This window comes from Alligator sinensis, unplaced genomic scaffold (assembly GCF_000455745.1).
Source record: "Alligator sinensis unplaced genomic scaffold, ASM45574v1 scaffold632_1, whole genome shotgun sequence".
Taxonomy (NCBI): domain Eukaryota; kingdom Metazoa; phylum Chordata; order Crocodylia; family Alligatoridae; genus Alligator; species Alligator sinensis.
Genome location: NW_005842408.1, coordinates 317867 through 337730, shown reverse-complemented (window position 1 = coordinate 337730; position 19864 = coordinate 317867). Strand labels below are relative to the sequence as shown.

The window sequence follows — 19864 nt, the reverse complement described above, 5'->3', positions numbered from 1 at the left end:
AGAAGTCTGAGGGGGGATAGGGAGAGGTCTGCAAAACATAAAAGGTGCGGTCCGAGTGAGCAGGGAGCTGTTGTTCACCGAGCCCCAGAGCACTAGAGCTAGGGGCACCCCCTGAAATGAGCAGGTGGCAGGTTTAAAACTAACAAGAGAAAGGACTTTTTTAGACAAGGTGTCATTAACCTGTGGAATTCACCGCCGCAGGAGGAGACGGGGCAGAGAGCAGGGCCAGGCGCAGAAAGGGACTGGATGGATCCATGGATGACAGATCTACTGAGGGCTACTGAACAAGATGGAGATGTTTTCTCCGGCATCTCTACGCAAATAACGGTGGCTGCCACAGAGGGTGCTCAATAAGGGACAGATCACCCTAGAGGTACCCGGTTCAACGCTCTCCCTCTATAGCATCCACTTCCGCCATGGCTGGAGACCAGATACTAGGCTGATGCTCTTACACCGCCTCTGAGCAGAGAGCAGGCCCCTGACTGCGGCCAGGCATCGCTCCTGGTTATGCTCAGAAGGAAATCCATGCAGACTTCCCTGCGGGAGTATAGTGTGCAATGCCAAGCAGCTGGCTGAGCCTCTGCTCTGAGGAGCGAGCTGGACAAGACCTGGTCTCCCCGCGCCTTGAGAATTTGCAGGATTGCAGTTTTCCTGTCCTGAATTAGCACGAGTGAAACGCCTGAAATGCAAGCCAAGCCTCCCCAAAAAAGAGGAAACATTTGCTTTTGACCTTTTCTCGCCCCTTCAGTTCAATTTCTAACGAAAACGTCGTTTCACGTGGAAAAAAAAAAAAAAAAGAAGTGTTTAGGTTTAAGAAATGTGAAAGCACGACATTTCAGTACCGTAATGACCGACTGCGGACAACGTGTCGTCGGGCTCTGGACGGGAAGGACGGCGTCGTCCGATGCTGGGGAGCAGGACCCAGGCGTCGGGGAGCAGCAATGCAGCAGGATACAGGGCCGGGCGTGGGAAGGGCTGGCAGCCGCGCACTGCCCAAGACACCTTCCTGCCCTGCTCCCTGCGCTGCCATGCAGCCCTGCTCTTGGCTTCATCCTTCGTGGTGGCATGGGGGAGCTTTCCCCATGGCCAGATCAGGCCTGTTTGCAAACTGCTCCCTCCTGGGGTCACTGCAAGCTGCCCTCTTGCCCAGCCCAGGTGCCCATCTGCCCCCCAACCCCCTGCCCCGCTGCTGCCTCCCCTCCCCTTTCAAGTTGGCTTCAAAAGCCCCCTTTGAAAAGGCAGTCGGCCAGGGAGCCCCTTCAAAGCCCACATCTCCCTTTCACACGCATGGAAATGCTCTCCCTTTAACTCCAGCGCAACTGGCTTCATTTGCATCGTGACAATGTACCTGCCCCTACAGTAAAGGCAGGCTGCTCCTCGGCCCCCTTTATGAATGTTATAAAGCAATTTGGAGGTAAAAGGACCTCCATTTCCATACCGATGCCTGGGCTCATTAGCTAAAGTGGCATACGCTCCTTTTATCTCTGCACTCATTTCCCAGGATAATAGTGCCTTTTCTGTGCGCCTCCTGTAACTTTTCCCCAAACGAGGCTGTAATTGCTGATAGTAATTAAGTTAATACATATTTACAGCCATGTAGTGGTGTAGAAGGTCTCCCGGAGTTTTATTTGGGCCATTTTATTTAACCTGCTATAAAATCATTAACAAGTTGTTCGGCGTTAATTGTTCCTGAACATTTATCTTGTCCACATGTCTGCGGGGGGGAGGCCAAGCAGATGGCACCGCGGCCTCGTCACTGGAGACGCCCGCGCCGGGAAGGGAAGGGAAGGGAAGGGTGGGCAGGGTCTGACCGATCATTTTCTTGCCTCTCTGAATTCATCTTTCTCCAGCAACCTGGAACGGCCGGTCCACGGCATGCAAGGGGTTGCCACGTGGGTAGCGGTGCTTTTGGAAAGCATGGCCACGGGCCGGGCGCTGGCGACTTTCTGATCCAACCCTCTGCAGCAGCCCAACTTGGATCAGAAAGTCGCCAGCGCCCGGCCCGTGTGCGCTCTGGAAAACGCACCACGCCCTGGCATATCTAGAGCGACCCAGACCCTCCCTGGCACCAGCTCTCACGGGCTTAGGGACAGCAAAAGACACCCCTGCCTGTCGCACCGAACAGACCCCAATGGCCCCGTCCTCCACGAAGTCATCTCGCCCTTCTTGACCCTGGACTCCCGGCCTCTGCAACCGCCCGTGGCAGCGCGCTCCACGTGCTCACCGTGCGCTGCATGAAGAAAGGACTTTCTCTTGCTTGTTTCTGCTGCCTGGCCATTTCCATTCCCCTGTCCCAGGGCTTGTAGTTGCATAGCTTCATAGTGCTAGGGGCGGAAGGGACCTAAACAGAGCATCAGGTCCGACCCCGTGCCCCGGGCTTGGTGAACAACTGTTCCCTATTCACCGAATAGGAATAACTATCCCTATTCAAGTCCACAACCTGCAGGAGTTTATACACCCTATCCTGGGGAAACCTAGCCAGCTCCCCAAACCTCTGGTGCGAGACTTTGCCGTCAAGTGAAATAGAGGAAGAAAAAACAACCCTTTTAGAAATGTTTCTGGGTGAGATTTGTGCCGTGCTATTCTGCTACCAGTGACCTGTGCTCCCAGGGTGCTAGTGCACGTGCATGGGGGGTTTTTCGGTCGAACTATTCTTCTTGTCTTTCTGCATCGATCAGTGAAAAAGCAAGAGTCACTTCACCTTGTTCCCTTGCTAGCGCGTCCCTAAAACAGAGGGGCCAGGACCAGTGCGGGGATATTTCACCTGCTCCCCCAAATCCAGCTCTCTGAGGGATTGTGGGGCAGCAGCTTCCTTCCCCGCAGGGATTTGCAGGTGTATAAAACTCAGCAAGACACGGGGCCCAAGACCTAGACGGGGTCCCAGAGCAAATACCAGCATCCCTGGGACTCTGCTGTTTGGTGCGGGTGCGGGTGCTGGGCGAGGGTGCCTGTCCCCCACCCCAGCTGCTCGGCTTCAGCCCTTTTGCAGTGTCCGGCCTCCCAGCCCGCTCTGCAAACAGACCCATGTGCAGTGCAGCGAGGGATGAGCCCGTGTAATCCCCAGCGAATCCCCCTTCATCCAGTGGGCTAATTAACTCCGGGCCTAGGCGCAGAACCACGCCGCGCTCTCGGCTCCAGGAATGCGACCGCCAAGGGAAGACAATCTCCTCCTCCGCCAGGCCAGGAGTCACCTCCCCGGGCAGGGCGCCTCGAAAAGGGGCTCCGCTCCGCTCCCCCACCGCGGGCTGCATGTTTTTAAACTTAATTCTCCCCCGGCACTAATCTGCAAGACCCATTCAGACAAAAGCTCCCCACCGGAGCCTATTTGCGGAGGGTGCAGCTGTGTCAATTTGCAAAGACAAAGGCAGGCCCCTCTGTCAACAGGTCGGGCAGCTCAGGTAGCGGGAGCAATACAGGGCAACAAGTCAAAGCACTTTCACAAACTCTCCAGCCTCACTTAAACCCCGGCAGGGCCAGGGGCTGGGGCAGGGCAGGGACAAAGAGGGGGCCCAGAGGAGCAGGCTGAACGGCGGGATCTGTAAGCCCGCCAATTAGTGCTATTAAAAAAGATAATGAGATCAGCTCCATGGAAACCGAGGGGAGGGGAGGCAGTGGTGAAATGCATTTTCCATTTGGCTTTATTTTAATGAAGCTGAGAGAGGCCAGGAGATGCCAAAAAACGCATTACTGAAAATATTAGCTATGCCTCCCAGTAGGCGAGTTCACCCAGTTCGGCTGGAAGGAAGCACCTGATTCTGCTGGAGATCGCCGCTCTCCCTCCGCTCGCACCAGCTAAACCACAGGCTACCAGCAGGAAACTTTGGAAGGGGACATTTTGGGACAGAGAGGTTCCCCTCCACAGTCTCATTTATTTTCAGACATTATTTACCGTTACTGCAGAATTCAAACAGTCGCCCACCCTGGGGATCCTGATGCCCATCTCACCTGACCCCCCAGTCTTTCCTGTCCAAGTGCGGGGGGGCTGGACCCGATGACCTGTACGGTCCCTTCCAGCCCCAACAACTATGAAAACGAGCGTCTCTGCACCACCCAGAGAAGGGGGGTCTCTACGAGGAATTCAGCACAGGTCCTATCTGCCGACAGGACTTTCCACAAGAGAGACAATAAGGAGCAGGTCTTTCCCTGGAGACCTCGAAGAATAATCCCAGGGCAGGAAAGCAGAGCTGCTATACTCCCTGGCCTGAGACGCAGCGCACGTCCCATCAGCGCTGCACGGAGGGCCGGATCCTGCCTTCGAGGAGTGCGACGGAGGTTAGGCATTGATGGCTAGCCATCAACAGTCCCGGATCCAGGTGTCCAAATACCTGACGGGGGTTATTATAGAAAGGATAGAGAGAGACTGGTGTCTGTGGGACAGGACAAGGAGCAATGGCCTCGCAGTGCAAGCTGGAGATGAGGAGGGGCTTTCTGGCTCTGAGTGGGGCCAAGAGACGCTGTGCGATCTCCATCCCTGGACAAGTTCAAGAGCAGGTTGGACAGACACTTGACTGGGATGGTTTGGTCAGGGATGAATCGGTCTTGAGCTGGACTAGATGTGAGGCCCCGACAGCCCGACTTGCATCCCCCAAAGCGCCCCGTGATCCGGGCTGCCTCGCGCTGCACGGCCGGGAATTGCAGAGCCTGAGTTGGGGGCACGTTGCAAAAGGTGGTGTGAGTGTGACCTGCCCAAGGGCATCAAGGGAGCAAAGAAGTGGCAGGAGCAGGATCCGAACTCAGGTCTCCTGACATCGCTTTGGGTTTAATACGCGGCAGCGTTATGGGCTGGGTGTAAGGAAGTGGTAGAAAGGAGCAGGAGTTGCTGTCAAATTCTGTGCATGCTCAGGGTTGTTTCTGTAGAAACCCCTTTTTCATGGTTTTTCTAAAATAGTTCAGAGGCCTTTTCCATAAGAAAATTCAGTCTTTTGGATTTGCTAACGCATCAGGTTTGCTGCACGTTTAATAACACCAGCGTCTTCTGATACTCTGCTACGGAGGGGATATTCTCAGCCCCGCAAAGCTTTAGACGGAAAAATACTCCAGAGAAATTGAAACAATTATGCATAAAAATAGCTCAGTCCTCAAAATTTCTATGTATTTGAACCAATTTCTTGCAAACTTAGCTGGAGGTTTAGGCGTCGAGGCAGTCTCAAAAACAAGCCGTGCTGGAGCAAAGCCGTGCTGGGAAACCAAGAAGACCATCTCACAGATGACAACCTGAGCTGCTGAAGGAACCGGTCCAGTTCAGGTGCCAGTGGCAAGGACTGGGCTCTGCCTTGGGCATATGGTGGTGGGAGAAGCAGGCTGGACCGGAGCATCACTGCAACAGAACAAGGAGCGATGCGCTCACATTGCAGCAGGGGACGCTGAGGTTGGATATTAGGAAAAAACTTAGGATGGTGGTGAAGCTGTCTAGGAGGGTGGTGAAGCACTGGACCAGGCTCCCCAGAGCGGTGGTGGACTCTCCATCCTTGGAGGTTTTGAAGACCCCGGTAGACAAAGCCTTGGCTGGGATGATGTAGTTGGGGCTGGTCCTGCTTGGAGCAGGGGTTGGACTAGATACGACCTCCTGAGGTTCCTTCCACCCTCATTTCTATGATCCTGTGATCATGCACAAGCCAAATCCACGCTGGGAACAAACGGGCATGGTTGTTCATTCACTCGATGCTTTAAGGCTACAAAAGGCTTTGCCGAAACAGCTGATTTGGCTCCGGACAGGGACCAACAGCCCAGAACGTTTCAGCCCAAGAGAAATCTGAACGAAAAAGTATGAGCAACCGAGCCTGGGCGCCCAGCAGTAGTTGCATCCCAACCTGAGTTCCCTACCAGCACCCGTCTCCATCCTTATTGCAAAGGAGGCGGCTATAACGAACATGAGACGGGGGGGAATCTGATAGGCAGGCATTCACAGCTCGAAACAACCCATGCCTTTGTTATTACAGCTCTATCATTTGGGCAAGGCATGCTTGTTAAAGACACTTGCCATCCCAAGATACCCTAAATTTGGAGACACAGAGCAAAGCTTTCTGAAGAGTGAAATGTGTGTCAGAGAAATGGGTCAAAATAAAGCTTTTAAAAGTTCCATGAAGTTTGATCCAAAATTAAACCCGGTCTGCCTATTTCTCTCTTCACAAGCATGCTGTCGTGTCACACACGTGCAAATGAAGTTCTGACCAGATGCTGTATTTTTCTTTTAAAGTCAAACATACTTTTTTTCTTCTTTATAACTTTCTAGCGATACGGCACCTGCAAGGTTAATACATACAGTCATACCTTTCAAATGCACATTTTACCTACTACGCGCTTTTATTTTGAGAAAATAAATCACATGCCTAAATCTTATTAATCATTTAAACAGCCCCTTAAAATACGGCTGGAAAGATTTTCCAACTCAAACACCTTTTAAGACGCAATGACATCATGTCTGTTGGGACATTGTTATGCAGCGAAGATTGTGAGACATTTCCCCCCATAAAGTCCCTGCAATAAAGTTTGCCGTTGCGTTCATTAAATTCAAGTTTTCTCTCTTACCTTAGACCCGCTCGGTGCACATCATCGGCATGGTAAGAACAACACGCCAGCGTGAAATACTTTGAGCCCCATCACAGACCCTCTACCCACCCAGGCAAAACGTGCAGTGATTTCAGCTGGAGCTACATACAACCCGGACTAAGGAAATGTCTGTGGGAAGTGGCCTTACCTGAGCTGGGGGAACAAGCAGGGGAAGGAGGAGGAAATCTCGACCCCAAACTGCACCTTCAGCCTGGAGCCTGTGGAAAAGCAAACACAACCGGTTACATCTAAGGGATGCAGATATCCCAACGGGAACTGGTCCTCGCTGAAAGTCCCCATTCATGCCGCTCCCCAGACCCGACCCCTGGGGAAGACAGTGTCCAGAAAGCCCCTCTCAGATTCAAGGGACGTTTTGCGGCTGTATAAGATCCGCAGCGCTGGGCGTCATGTCACCGGTGTAGATTTGAACACCCGCAAACAGAAAACGAGGTTGTTTTTGAGCTCCTGGTAAAAGAGGAAAGCAGATGTCACAGCGGGGGCAATGAAACCTTTTGGTCCCCAGAAAGCAGTGGCACGTGACGGGGGAGGCAAGGATAGAACAAAATGCTTTACACGGTGTCAAAATAACGCAACACGTCCGTCTGCTCCTCTGCAAGGGGCCTTATACTGCCCGCACCCTGTAGCACGTGCGAGCACTCCTAGTTGTGCGTCCAGCTCAGGATTAGCATCCGTCACAGGTTGGCTAGCTCATCCTTTTCCGAGGGGGAGAGGTGGCGTGCTTTGTTGTCGATGTGTTATTGCATGCACGTTGGTGTGAGTGCACACACTGCTCCGGGTTTTTGCTAGAGGCGGGCCAAAGAAACGGGCCTTGCACTTGGAGCAGTGGGTGAGGAGGGAGGTCTGCGATGGCCCGCAGAGCCTGCGAGACCTCGCCCCATGATGAGTTAGGGAGAGCTCGAGGCCAGACGGGCCCATCCGTCTAGCACCAGCCCTGAAGTTTCCTCCTGCTACCCGGATAATATGAAACCTAACAGCTTTGTCGGCATTAAAGCATTTTGATCTTCCGGAGACTGAGCTGCACGCTACCAGCAGAGATCGGGGGAGAGGCGCTGGTCTGGGTTTTGCTGGGCATGAAGCCGTGTTGCACAAATGCTCTCTCCCCTGCCAGTGGAGAAAAGCTGTCGACTATCTCAGAGCTTCACCTTTCTCACGTACCCAGGACCGAGGCCACGGAGCCCCTCAAGGGACAGGACCTCGCATGCAATGGGCTATTCTGCGGGAAGCCAATGCAGGGAGCAGAGGATGAGCCTGACACGCTGCTGCGGAGGGGCCGGGCTGTAGCATTGTGCCGCAGCCGGGGTTTCCCCGAGGGTGAAGGCTGCACGGTGTTGCGTTGCTGTGGTCCAGCCCAGCGGCGATGGACATGCCTACCGGAGGCTAGACCAGTGCCTGGCGCATGGGAACAGACTCTCCTGGCCTGCTGGAGATGCCCGGGGGTCGCGCACAGACGCTGCGATGCAAGAGCTGCACGTCAGCAAGGAATCCCAGAAAACTCCTGGCTTATGGCTCATTTGATGTTAGGTGCACGTGCATTATTGGTCAAGGGAGACCGCTGCTGTCCTCTGCTCACCTGCATCACCAGCTGCCGGGCACCCAGGGGAGCATCTTTCCCATGCACTAAGCCATCTCGGTGATGAAAAGCCCATTAATTACTTGTGAGCAGCTGTGCTACTGGATGGCCCAACTCTCAGGTCATGTAGGGTCTCTTAGGGCAAGAACATTCGCAGGAAAACCAGCACGGATAAACCCGGGAGGGGCAGGGCTGGTTGTGTGTGAGGGCCTGGACCAGGTCCCTGCAGCTGGACGGCCTCAGACTCCGGGGGAAGTCAAGCCAAGGCCCTTGCTCTGCAGCTGACCGTGTCTTGGCAGCAGGCTGGACCAAGACCTCAGCTCCGAGCACTCCTGAACATCCAAAGCCGGCCGGACTCTGCAGCTGGGGCGGATGCTCGGGCCTGGGTTTGAAGCTGGTCGGGTTTGGTACCGTTTCACTGACCGCCTCTCCTGGGCGCAACGCTGAGCCCGTCTGCAAAACGAAGATGGCAAATCTCCGGAGCACGTTGGATTTGTCCTGATTGGGAGGGGGAAGGGAAAAGTAAATGGCTCGAGTCTTTGGCCTCACAACTGTCCTCCCAAATAAACACACAAAAAAGCCCAGGGCGAAGGCAGAGCAAGCTCGGGCCAAGCCAGCTGCAGGGTCTCCGAATGGTTTTGTTTCTCTCAAGATGCACTCGCCGACATGAGGCCAATTACCAAAGAGACAAACGCACCTGCCTGACTCTAATTACAGCCCTCTCTGGCTCCCCGCTCTCCTCCCGACACAAAGATTAGGACCCCACAGAGGGCAATGCTCCCACTCCACAGGCCGGCTCTAATGACGGGATTAATCCCGGCAGGCTCTGTTTGGCCACAGTATCACCTCTTGTTTGGTAACAGGGGGCTCCTGGGCCCTTCTGGCCCTCACGAAACCCAAGACGTTTGCAACCCGGGGAGAAAAGGCACGAACTGAACAATGATGCTATGCAACGAATTCAGTTCTCTCCTTAATACGTTTCTAACGACTGCATCTCATAAATGCCGCGTGCAATCTGGGAAGAAAGCTTGTCACCGCGCTTTACAGACACGAGTGATTTATGCTTCCAGGAGGACACAGACAGCCCTGCGAGATTTATTGCAATCACTCGCTGTATCTCCCGTCTCTTTAATTGTTTTCTCTGCAGGCGGCTTCAGCCCCGCTCTGCAGGGGAGGGTGGCTCGGTTCCGACGCTGCCTTTTTCCTTCCTACGCCTGACTTCAGCCCTGGCAAAGGACGCTGCGGTTCCATGTGCTCCGGCCAGACCTACAGCAGCAAAAGATGCCACGTGCATTTGCAGCGTCTCAGCCACGCCGGGGCTAGGATCCGGGTGAAGCCCGTCTGCCCAATTCAGCATGCATCCGGGGCTTCGTCAAGTGTTCGGCATTGCGTTGGGGTCCATCAAAGCAAGCAACGCAGGGAACAGCGCATCCCCCATCACGGCCACAGCCATGCACCTTGACTTTTCCAGTTTCCTTTGGCTTCCCTTCCAGCAGAAAGCTGGGAGCAGGATCGCCTGAACCGAACTGGAGAGTGCTGAGGCTGCTGCCAGTACTCGGAAAACACGGAGGCTCTTCCGCTCACAATCGGACCGATCGGCCCCATTTGGGGTCAGGAAGGACTTTGCACCCCCAGGGCCAGACTGGCATGGCCTGTGGGGTTTGTCTTCCTCTGCAGCACGGAGAGGGGGTCTTCTTCCTAGGTATATCATAGATTTCATAGACGTTAGGGCTGGAAGAGACCTCGAAGATCTTCCAGTCCAGCCCCCATCATGAATCAAGTACTTCGCTGTCGTTGCAGTGGTGGGGCCTCGGTTTCTCCGCTTTTCCCTAGGGGCAATCGTGGTTGCTTCTGGCTATGTCGTGGCTCCAATCCAACCTTTCTATATGGTTTGCTCCCAATACTCTGCGACGGCCACCGCTGCTGCTGTTGGTGTTGCCAGATCTTGTGGGGTTCAGGGGGGTGCCGCAGGGCGCCTCAGGAGATGATCCAGGGTTTGCTTCTCCAGACACTGGCTGCTTGCATGGAGGCCCCATGATTTCATGAAAGTTGCATCTTCCAAGACCCACTCTCAATCTGTTCAGGCTCCTCAACGGCTCCATTCGACAGCGTTGTCACCGAGTTTCTCCCATTTTTTTTGCCAGAGGGTAGTAGCTCTGGCTGACTCCGGTGATGTGGTCAAGGGTGCGGGAGAGGACAAAAAGCTATTTCTCAACGAGAGATGACGGTGCGCTGGTTGATGCCCACATAGCAGGTGGCAGTCGTCTGACTCTTGTCCCTGCCCATCAGCGTTGCCTGTGCATTGGAGCTGAGCATTATCACAGGCAGGAAGGGACCGCAAGACATCATCTAGCGCAACCAGGGATCGAGCCTGCAACCTGGGTGGTATTAGCACCACTCCAGCCGACAGAGCTAAGCGGTTGCATGGCAGCTGCCTGCACCAAATCCCAAACTGGAGCCTCTTACCCTGCACAGAAACAGGTGCTGGAGTTGCAGCAGAGTCCGTCAACCCCGGATCAGCCCCGTCAGACATCCTCAGCTAAGACGATCATGGAAGACAAGCATCCTCGACTGCGAGGGATTGCAGAGGAAAAAGAGCTGAGCGTGAGACTTCACGTGTCCGCTGTGGGGTTTCCTCCGGTTAACGGTGGCCTGAGATGCAGGGCCTGGACTCCACATGGAGCGCTGGAGGCCGAATAACGCTGACATCAGAGAGGCAGCATGATGTCATGTGTACGCACGCAGTTGGGGAGCCGTGGTGGCAAGCGCCAGGGCAGTGTCCTGCACCGCTTTGCAGAGGGGCCGGGCAAGCGGGTGCTGACGGTGCCCGTGACAAAGGAGAAGGAGCAAAGCGGGCAGAGAGGGCAAGGGCAAGGGCTAAAAAAAAGATGCTGAATGAGGAACCTGCGAGTTGGGGCATCCCTAGGAGAGTGGGTTTTGCACAGGGTGATTCAAGCAGCAGAGTGAGATGCCGCCGCTGTGCTGAAGTGCAGTGGGGGGTGAGCACCTAATTCCCTTGGGCTCCCAATGAAAGGTGAGCCTGCAGTAGGAGAGCCCCAGCAATGCTGCTCATTTCCGTGCCTCCCGCAAGCATCCTGTGTGTGCAGCTCAGCCCCGCTGCTAGCGGAAAACGGCCTGCGTGTGCATGCAGGAGCTTGCTCATCCACCTGACCGGCTGGCTCGCACGAGGGCCATGGCACGGTGCACAAGCGATGCTCCTAGTGAAGGACCTGCTCCCACGGCACTGAGCAGCCTCAGCCCCACGTTCACGGCTGAGACTAGAAGGAACTCAGCACCAGGCAGGAGCTGCCCCCTGCCATCAGTGCGGGAACACGGCACACCTGGGGCGAGGGCGACGGGCGACGCAGCTGTGAGCTCCCTCCTGCACACGTGGTCGAAGAAGCACGTTCTCCAGAGCGATCTTCCCTTGCACGGTGCCGAGGTGCGTGCACATGCACGGCTTCCCTTGGTGCGGTCCCTGCGTCCCGGGGCCAGGTCTCCGTCCAAGCATGCAATCTCCATTCGAACACAGGACTTGCAACAGATTTCCACCCCCACTTCGCACGCCCACCTGCCCTCTTCTCAAATCACCTCTCCCCCGTTGATTTCCCACACTTCACAGCGGAAGCTGTCGGCAGCAGCGTTTCAGGGATCGGCTTTTGGTAACTAGTCGGGCACGCAATTTTTCCCCCTTAACAAAACATCATTAATGATGTTAATAGTTCTTTCCCAGGACTCAAGCCGGGGACAATTTTTTTCAACAAAACGTCAAGGCTGAAACTTGCCTTGGGAAAGAGCCAGTTTTAATAAATATCTCGAGACTCCTGAATTCGTTGTTTTTTTTAAAAAAATTCATGGTTTAAAAAAAAAAAAAAAAAGACAGTTTTCCTGTTCCGACCCACTTTTCACTTCAAACCTTGAGGCAATTACACTGTAAAACTGGAAGTGGCCCAAGGGAGACAAAAGATTATGACCAAACCAAAATATTTTGACGTTTCTTTAAATTGGTTTTTCGATTTGGAAAGCATTTAACAATGGCACCTTTTCTTCCTGGTGTAGGATGGAAACTATTGTCAAGATCTCAAAAAGTATTCACAGGATGTGGAGCCAGAAACTCAACTCCGAATACAACGCTTTTAGGTCTGTAGCCTGGATTGTGGGCACCGGTGAAAGGCTGCTGTCGTTTGCAGCTACATCAAGGAAATCAGCCCTGTGTGATCAGTTTTACCGGGTGACCAGAGCATCATGCATCCAAGCCTTTCCTACCCCGGGAGGATTTTAAACAGTTTTCCCCACCCTGGCTGATGTCTGCAGACAGACCTCCGGCCGCCACGCACAGGTTTAAACCACTGCTTTACTTTATACGGGATTTCAGTGGGGATAGTTAAAATGATGGTTAAGAAAGGGTTTGGCCTCTGGAGCCTTGTCCACATTAGGGCCGTTTCCAGTGCTCAGTGCTGAAAGGGAAGGATTTGCAACAGATCAGAGGATCCAGGTGCTGATGACACGCAGCATCTCTAGCACTGCATAGCGCACGGCAGGTCGGGAAGGCAGCCCCGGGGACCGGACCCCGCTGATGCAGGGTGTGAGGTGAGCAGGGCCCTAGAGCGGGCCAGGGGAACAGGTAACAGCTGTCCTAGATGACAGGGGGAAAAAAAGAGGCAAGAGTTGTGTGAGCCTTGAATAGCAGTCGCTGTCTGGACTTGCTTTGAGGTCTCCCTAGGAAGGGAGCATCTCTCGTTGCAGAGGATCCCTCCACCACGCTGCGGGCATAGGGCACTGCTACCTTCAGCAACGCAGCCTTGCAAGTCCTGCAGGACCTGATGTGAGAGGACACGTAATGGAGAAATATCTCCTCCCGAGCCAGGATGAGCAACAACCCAACACGAGGCCTGTCCTCGTGCATTTGCGACACAGGGTCACAGACCAGACCTGTATTTCTTTCCTTCTGTGTGTAAATGCAAAAAACATTGAATCTGTGTTTTCATTAAGAAAACGCCCCTCCTTTCTCACTGGGGTTTTGAGCTCTTTGAAAGGCAGGCTCTTAGACAAGTCTTACTCCTATTATTTTGTATGACTAAATCATTATTAACAAGAGCCACAAAGGAAGAACATGTCCCCCCGCTGCAGCGGGCTGTATCCTTTGGGAAAATATTATTAGCACGTGCGCAGCAGGGCCGGGGGCCTGGAAACCTGCAGCTGCAATGCAAGGGGATTAGTTCAAAGAAGAGATGCTGCCTAATCTCCTGAGCCTGCTGGGGCAGCCCTTGTGCATCCCACATTCCCTCAGACCGGCGCCCCCATAACTTTCATCTGTGGGCCCGGGCGCAGAAGAGACGAGCCCATGGCTAATTGCACACGGCCTCATTATCCTTCTGGGAAAAGAGGCTTTGTCGGGTCAAGTTAGGGCCAGCGTTCAGATTGGGCAAAAATCGAGCTTTTATGAAAACTTTGATTTTTGGGTGGAAACAAGTTTTGGGAGGATTTCAACACATGCCTGTAGCATTCACCTTAGTGCTGTGCGGGAGAGACTGATTGCTCCGTTCTCATTGCCTGCCCTGAGGATATGGCATTTGGATGGGTAGGTGGAAAGGCTTTTTAGAAATACTTCCATCTTTGTAATTGGGCGCCCACGGCCTATGGGGATACGACTTTTGACCCGGCTGCATCTCTTTCTGCTCGCTACAGACTCCGCGATGTGCTGGTCATACGCCATCGTCACCCAAAGGGACATTTCCAGCGGTGCGGAGGGTGGTCCATTGCCCATGCCTTTTGGGGAGAAATAGAAGCAGTTAAATAACAATTCATTTCGACATTAAAAAAAAAAAAATAAAAAAATGCAATTTTCCTCCTTTAGGGAAAAAGCGGACAAAGAAGATCAAAGAGAAAATCCTGCCCATCCCCCTTTGGCCTTCTCCTGGCTTTGGGATCGGTGGGGGATTTTGCAGCTGACGTGCCCCAGGTCCGGACAAGACCTTCATGCACTCCTGGAAAGGAAAAGAGCATCAGAGCTGCCGCTGCCTGGGTCAGCCCCTGGGCCCAGCACACAGGGCAGAGAGCGGCGGCTGGAAGGGAGAGCACCCTGTCTCTGAGCAGGGCTTTCCCCCTGTTCCTCTCCCATTTGCAGCCTCCGGCACTGAAGGTCTAGGATGCTTGGATGCAGAGGCTGTGCTTCTCGCTCCCATACTCAATAGCTTTTGACTCCCATGTTCACCAGCCACTGCATCCAAAGCATCCAGAGGCTGCAGAGGTAAGGGCAGCGTCAGAGCCGGAGCAGACAAACTGGGACACCAGTAGCCTGGTGTAAATCAGCAGACTGCGGTGGAGCCGAGAGCCCAGCCCTCCGTGCACCGACCGCAAACACAGGCCAAAGCTCTCTAATTGGATCTTGCAAACAAAACCGGGCAGCTGCTGCCCTGTCCAGCACTCCTCTATTAGTTCAAATTATTACTATTTGAAGAAATATGTATAAAGCTTGACTTTCTTGTTTGGAGAGAGGGAAGGATTAGAGGGGCTTCCAGGAGTCTTTCCTTGGACTTGCCAACCAATCCATCAGACAAAGGGCAGCAGAGAACAAGGGCCCCCTCAGCCCACAGGACAAAGCAAACCCAAACCTTGAGCTAAAGTCAAAGGCAACACTTGACAGGCACTTCAAGCTTGTTTGCTGACTTCTCCTAATGGCCTACAATAAAAGTCCACCCAGCTATGTCCCTGCTGGTAATTACTCAGGGCAGCAGCCACATCCTGGAGTGGGAAACCTGGGGAGAAAGGCACATTCCTGCAACTGTGACCATGCGAGGACTATTCAGGTAAACACAGCGCAAGGCAAGATTAAGGCTGGTCGAACAAAACACGCCAGGACGGCTATAAACACAGCGCTGACTGAGTGAATAATAGGTCGTAATCTTCCCACTGCACTTTGCAGATTCGCAGCCCAAGGGAGCCCCCAGCAGAAGCTCGGACTGCGTCTGGAGAGGGGGAGATGCAGTCAGGCAGCGGCTGATGGGTGCCAGGGCCAGCTCCCGGGGGTGTCGGTCAAACCTCGTGGGGTGGGGGGGGACCTGTTGCACCGGAGCGGATCGGGTGCCAACCCCAGGGCTAAGCACAGACAGCTAAAAGCCCAAAGCACAATCGATTCATGGATTCATAGAGTCGGGAGGGATCTCAGTGGGCCATCTAGTCCGACCCCCTGCCCCGGGCAGGCAAGAAAAGGGTCACCAACCCTGGGATGATGTGATCCCAGCCAGGTGCCTGTCCAGTCTCCTCTTGAAGACCCCCAGGGATGGGGCGAGCGCCACCTCCCTTGGGAGCCCATGCCAGATCCTGGCAGCCCTGACCGTGAAGAGCTTTCTCCTAATGTCTGGCCTACACCTGCTCTCCAGTAGCTTATGGCCGTTGCTCCTTGTCGCTCCCGGGGATGCCCTGGGGAACAGATCATCGCCTACTTCGTGTTGCTCTCCTCTTATGCATTTGTACCAGATCCCCTCTCACCTTCTCTTGGAGAGGCTGAAGAGGTTAAGGTCCCTTAGCCTTTCCTCGTAGGACCTTTCCTGCAGGCCTTTAATCAGATGAGTGGCTCGTCTTTGGACCCTCTCCAGGTTGTCCGCATCCCGCTTGACCTGCGGCGCCCAGAACTGGACACAGTACTCCAGCTGCGGCCTGACCACTGTCGCACAGAGACGGAGGATCACCTCCCGGGACCTGTTTGTGAAGCACCTACGGATGCACGACAAGGTGCGCCTGGCTCTGCCGACTGCTTCATCCCGTTGGCGACTCGTGTTCATCCTGGGGTCAACCGTGACTCCAAGATCTCTTTCTGCCTCAGCGATGCTGAGACGGTCGCCCCCCAGCCTATAGGTCTGATGGCGGTTCTTCCTCCCTAGATGCAGCACCTTGCACTTGTCCTTATTGAATTGCATCCTGTTGCTCTCCGCCCGCTTCCCCAACCTGTCGAGGTCGGCCTGGATCTGGTTCCTTCTCTCCAGGGTGCTAGCTGCACCCCGTATTGTAGTGTCATCCATGCATTTGGACAGGGTGCTTCCCGCCCCCTCGTCCAGATCGCTGATGAAGATGTTGAACAGCGTCGGCCCCACCTGAGGGACTCCACTGCCCACATTTTTCCAGGTTGACACTGACCCATCCACTACCACCCTCTGAGTGTGACCCCTGAGCCAGTTTGCTACCCATTCTACTGTATAATCATCCAAGGAAAATCTCCTCAGTTTATTAATAAGGATGGTATGTGATACCTTGTCAAAGGCCTTCTTGAAGTCCAGAGAGATAACATCCACCTCGACTCCTGCATCTAAACAATTGGTGCCTTGTCGTAAAAGGAAACTAGGTTAGTCCGGCAGGACCCGACCCGCCTGCTAAAAACCCATGTTGGTTGCCCCTCCGCATCACATTAGCCAGCGGGCTCCCACGGATGTGATCCTTGATCATTTTTTCAAGGGTTTGGGGACAGAGGTAAGGCTGGCTGGTCTATAGTTCCCCGGGTCCTCCTTACTCCCCTTCCTAAAGATTGGGATGACGTTAGCCCTCTTCCAATCCTCCGGGACCTGACCCGAGCACCATGAGCGCTCATATGTCCTTGCCAGTGGTTCAGCTATGACCCCCGCTAATTCCTTCATTGCCCGTGGGCTCAGTCCCTCCGGTCCCGGTGATTCGAACATGTCCAGTCCCTCCAAGTCGGCTGATGTTCCCCTTGTTGGTGTCCGCGATGCATATTGAGGGTTCGTCTAGGTTCCCTTTTAAGAAGACGGAGGCAAAAAACTCGTTGAAGAGCTCTGCTTTGTCCCTGCTATCCGTCACTAAGCCCCCCTGCCTGTCCTGTATGGGTCCTATGCTACCCCGCACACTCTTTTTGCTCCCAACGTACCTAAAGAAAGACTTTCTTGTCCTTGATCCCTGCCGCTAGCCTGAGCTCTAGAGCTGCCTTGGCCTTCCCGACCGACTCCCCGCAGGTGCGGGCCGAGGACGTGCACTCCTCCTTGCTAGCTACCCCCTGCGTCCACTTCCTGTACGCTACTTTTTTTGCCCTTAATGTATCCTGGATGTCCCTGGTTAGCCAAAGGGGCTTCCCAGCCCCTCTGCCCCCTTTCCTCAGCCAGGGGATTGTCTCACTCTGAGCCCAAAGAATGGTTTCCTTGAGGAATGACCACCCGTCCTGCACCCCCAAAGCATCTAGGCTCTTGGTCCCTAATACCCTGCTAACCAATCCTCTGAGCCTATTAAAGTCAGCCTTTTTAACGTTTAGCACCTGTGTCCTGCTGGGTATAGTACCCGCCCTTCTCTGGAGAGTGAATGTTATCATCGGGTGATCGCTGGCCCCTAAGTTGCCTTGAATCCGCAGGTCCCCACCAGGTCATCCCCTGTGGCCAACACCAAGTCGAGCAAGGCGTTACCGCTGGTGGGACTCCTCACCTCCTGTGCCAGGTGGAGGTCCTGAATGCAGGGTAAGAGCCTGCGAGAGCGGTTAGATCGAGCTGACGACTTGTCTGGGTCGTTAAGGTCCCCCATGACTACCATGTCTCTAGACCGCACAGCCTCTGAGAGCTGCCTGGAAAATTCCCCATCTAGCTCGTCCTCCTGGTGTGGAGGCCTGTAGTAGACCCCCCAGCAGGTCCCTTTCCCCTCGACCCCCTTGGAGCCTCACCCGCAGAGTCCCTGCTTGCCCGTCCTCTGATCCCAGTTTGATTAGGGAAGGTGTGTACCGTTCTTTGACATAGAGAGCAACACCTCCTCCTTTTTCCCCTTCTTTCTGTCTCCTGTACAACCCATAGCCCTCTATTCCTACCACCCAGCCACGAGCAGGGTCCCACCAGGTTTCCACTAGACCCGCTCGGTCAAAGTTATTGCTCGCAGGCAAGAGCTCCTGCTTGTTTCCCGTGCTCCTGGCATTAGTATATATACACTTCATTCCCCGGCAGCTGCCCCTAGACCGCCCCTAGACTCCTGTCTACTAGGTTCTTTGATACTCACCTGGGCTCATCTTGGGCAGTTTGGCCAGCGGGGTACCTCTGCCAAGCCTCTTCCCAGCTCCTCGGGTCTTGCCTCCATCACGGAAATAGCTGGAACTCAGCAATTTCTATGGAAAGGCTGAGCAAATTTGATATTTCTAGCTACTCAGCTCTGGTGCCTGTGGTTGGGCTCCTAAGTCCTGCAGGTAGCTAAAAGTCTCTAGATAAAGTATAAACCTGGGAAACAGAGGAGCTTTTGTAGCCTGACTGCATCCCTACCTCTCTCATTCTTCACGGGACAAGCGGTGCCTTCCCAAGGGTCCTCTAGACATCCAAGGACAACAGTGGCTCTGAAAATATCCTGAAAAGGATGGCAAGGTGCTTTGGGTGGATGCGGTATCTTTTATTAGACCAGTTAAATAGTTGGAAAAATTGTTCTTTGCAAGCTTTCGGGGCCCAAACACCCTTCTTCAGGCACCGGGAGAGTATATAACCAATAATCCTGAAAAGGATAGCGCTTTACCACTCCGGTCGCTGGCTTTGCTGCAGCGCGGTGTGTGCAACGGGCCAGAGAAAATCAATTGGACACTGCGGTGGAGAGAGAAGGGTCAGGTTTTTACTCCCGGTAACCTGGTGACCCCAATCAATCTCTGTCCCCAAAACCTTCTGAGGATTTGAGCCTCCCGCCCACAATGAAGCCCCAAGAACTGCAACAGATGTTCCAATCAAAACACCTTTATGAACTATTTATTTTTGGATGCATATCAAGGGACAATGGACCAATATATTTGAGGGGAAACAAAAGGTTCCTGCTTAATGAGCAAATCATGCTGTTTAGCCTAAAAGGTATTTCTTTGAGGGACTCTTAAGTTAATAAAAACCAGATCAATGATGAAGACTCCCAGACTTCCCTTACGACTGATTTATGCTCCGTCACGCAAAGCTCAAGAGCAGCTTGCACCTGCCCCGGGAATGACTTCAGGTGTCTCTCGGTGTCTCTGGCCCCACGTCCAGTGCAGCTGGCGGGGGAGATGGAGTTAGAGGAGGGGTGGAAACTGAGGCAGAGACCCAAAGCCCTCCCCTACTCCCTCCCAGTCGCCCGTGCAGTATATTTGAGTCTCTCCGCTCTGCACAACTAGCCTGAGAACATGGAAACCCCCAGCACATGGTTTAGCTTAAATCACCCTGGAGCTATATTTTTAGGAGGTCTCAAAATCAGTCACGTTTGTTCTCAAACCTTAAGACGACAAGGAAGAGGCAATTGGAGAAAGCCTCGTGCAAGGCAAAGCCCAGGTCCTCTTATAAAACACAAAGCACTCGCCGAGGGGACAGGCACCCCCACACTGGCCAACTTGCAAACAAGAGCACGTGGCGTGTGCTGGCACCAGTGGGACCCCCCACAGACGCGTTACAGGCAGCAGCAGGCCTGGAGCGGTACGGTCTGAACTAGCGTGCATTAATAAGCCAATGCATCGCACCCGAACGATGCGCCAGGCTGCAGTTCCTTGCACACCCCAGAGCCTTGCTCATGCATGGAGGTGCTGCTAGGCCAGGGCCTGAGCCGTTCCTCCTGCATGTCTGATTTACCTTGCACCCGGGGAGCAGGGCACGGCCTGAGGCATCAAACCGATGCATTGCTTTGAATCCTTCACAAGGCAGCGCGGAGAGGTTTTAGCCACTGGCATACGCCATGTCCAGGCAGCAGCAGAGGAAGAGGGACTTGAAATGCAGCAAAGCTTAAGCTCTGGCCACCTCATAAGAGGGA

At 54.0% G+C, this 19864-nt stretch overlaps 1 protein-coding gene across 1 annotated transcript in view; it reads right to left on the bottom strand.

Moving 5' to 3' along the window:
* The window catches only part of LOC112551299, a 41433-nt gene extending 27577 nt beyond the window's left edge, over nt 1–13856 (bottom strand). The window contains 1 exon segment of the mRNA XM_025211481.1: nt 13749–13856. Within this exon segment, the coding sequence (XP_025067266.1) occupies nt 13749–13856 (108 nt within the window).
* Nucleotides 13857–19864: the final 6008 nt, after the last annotated feature.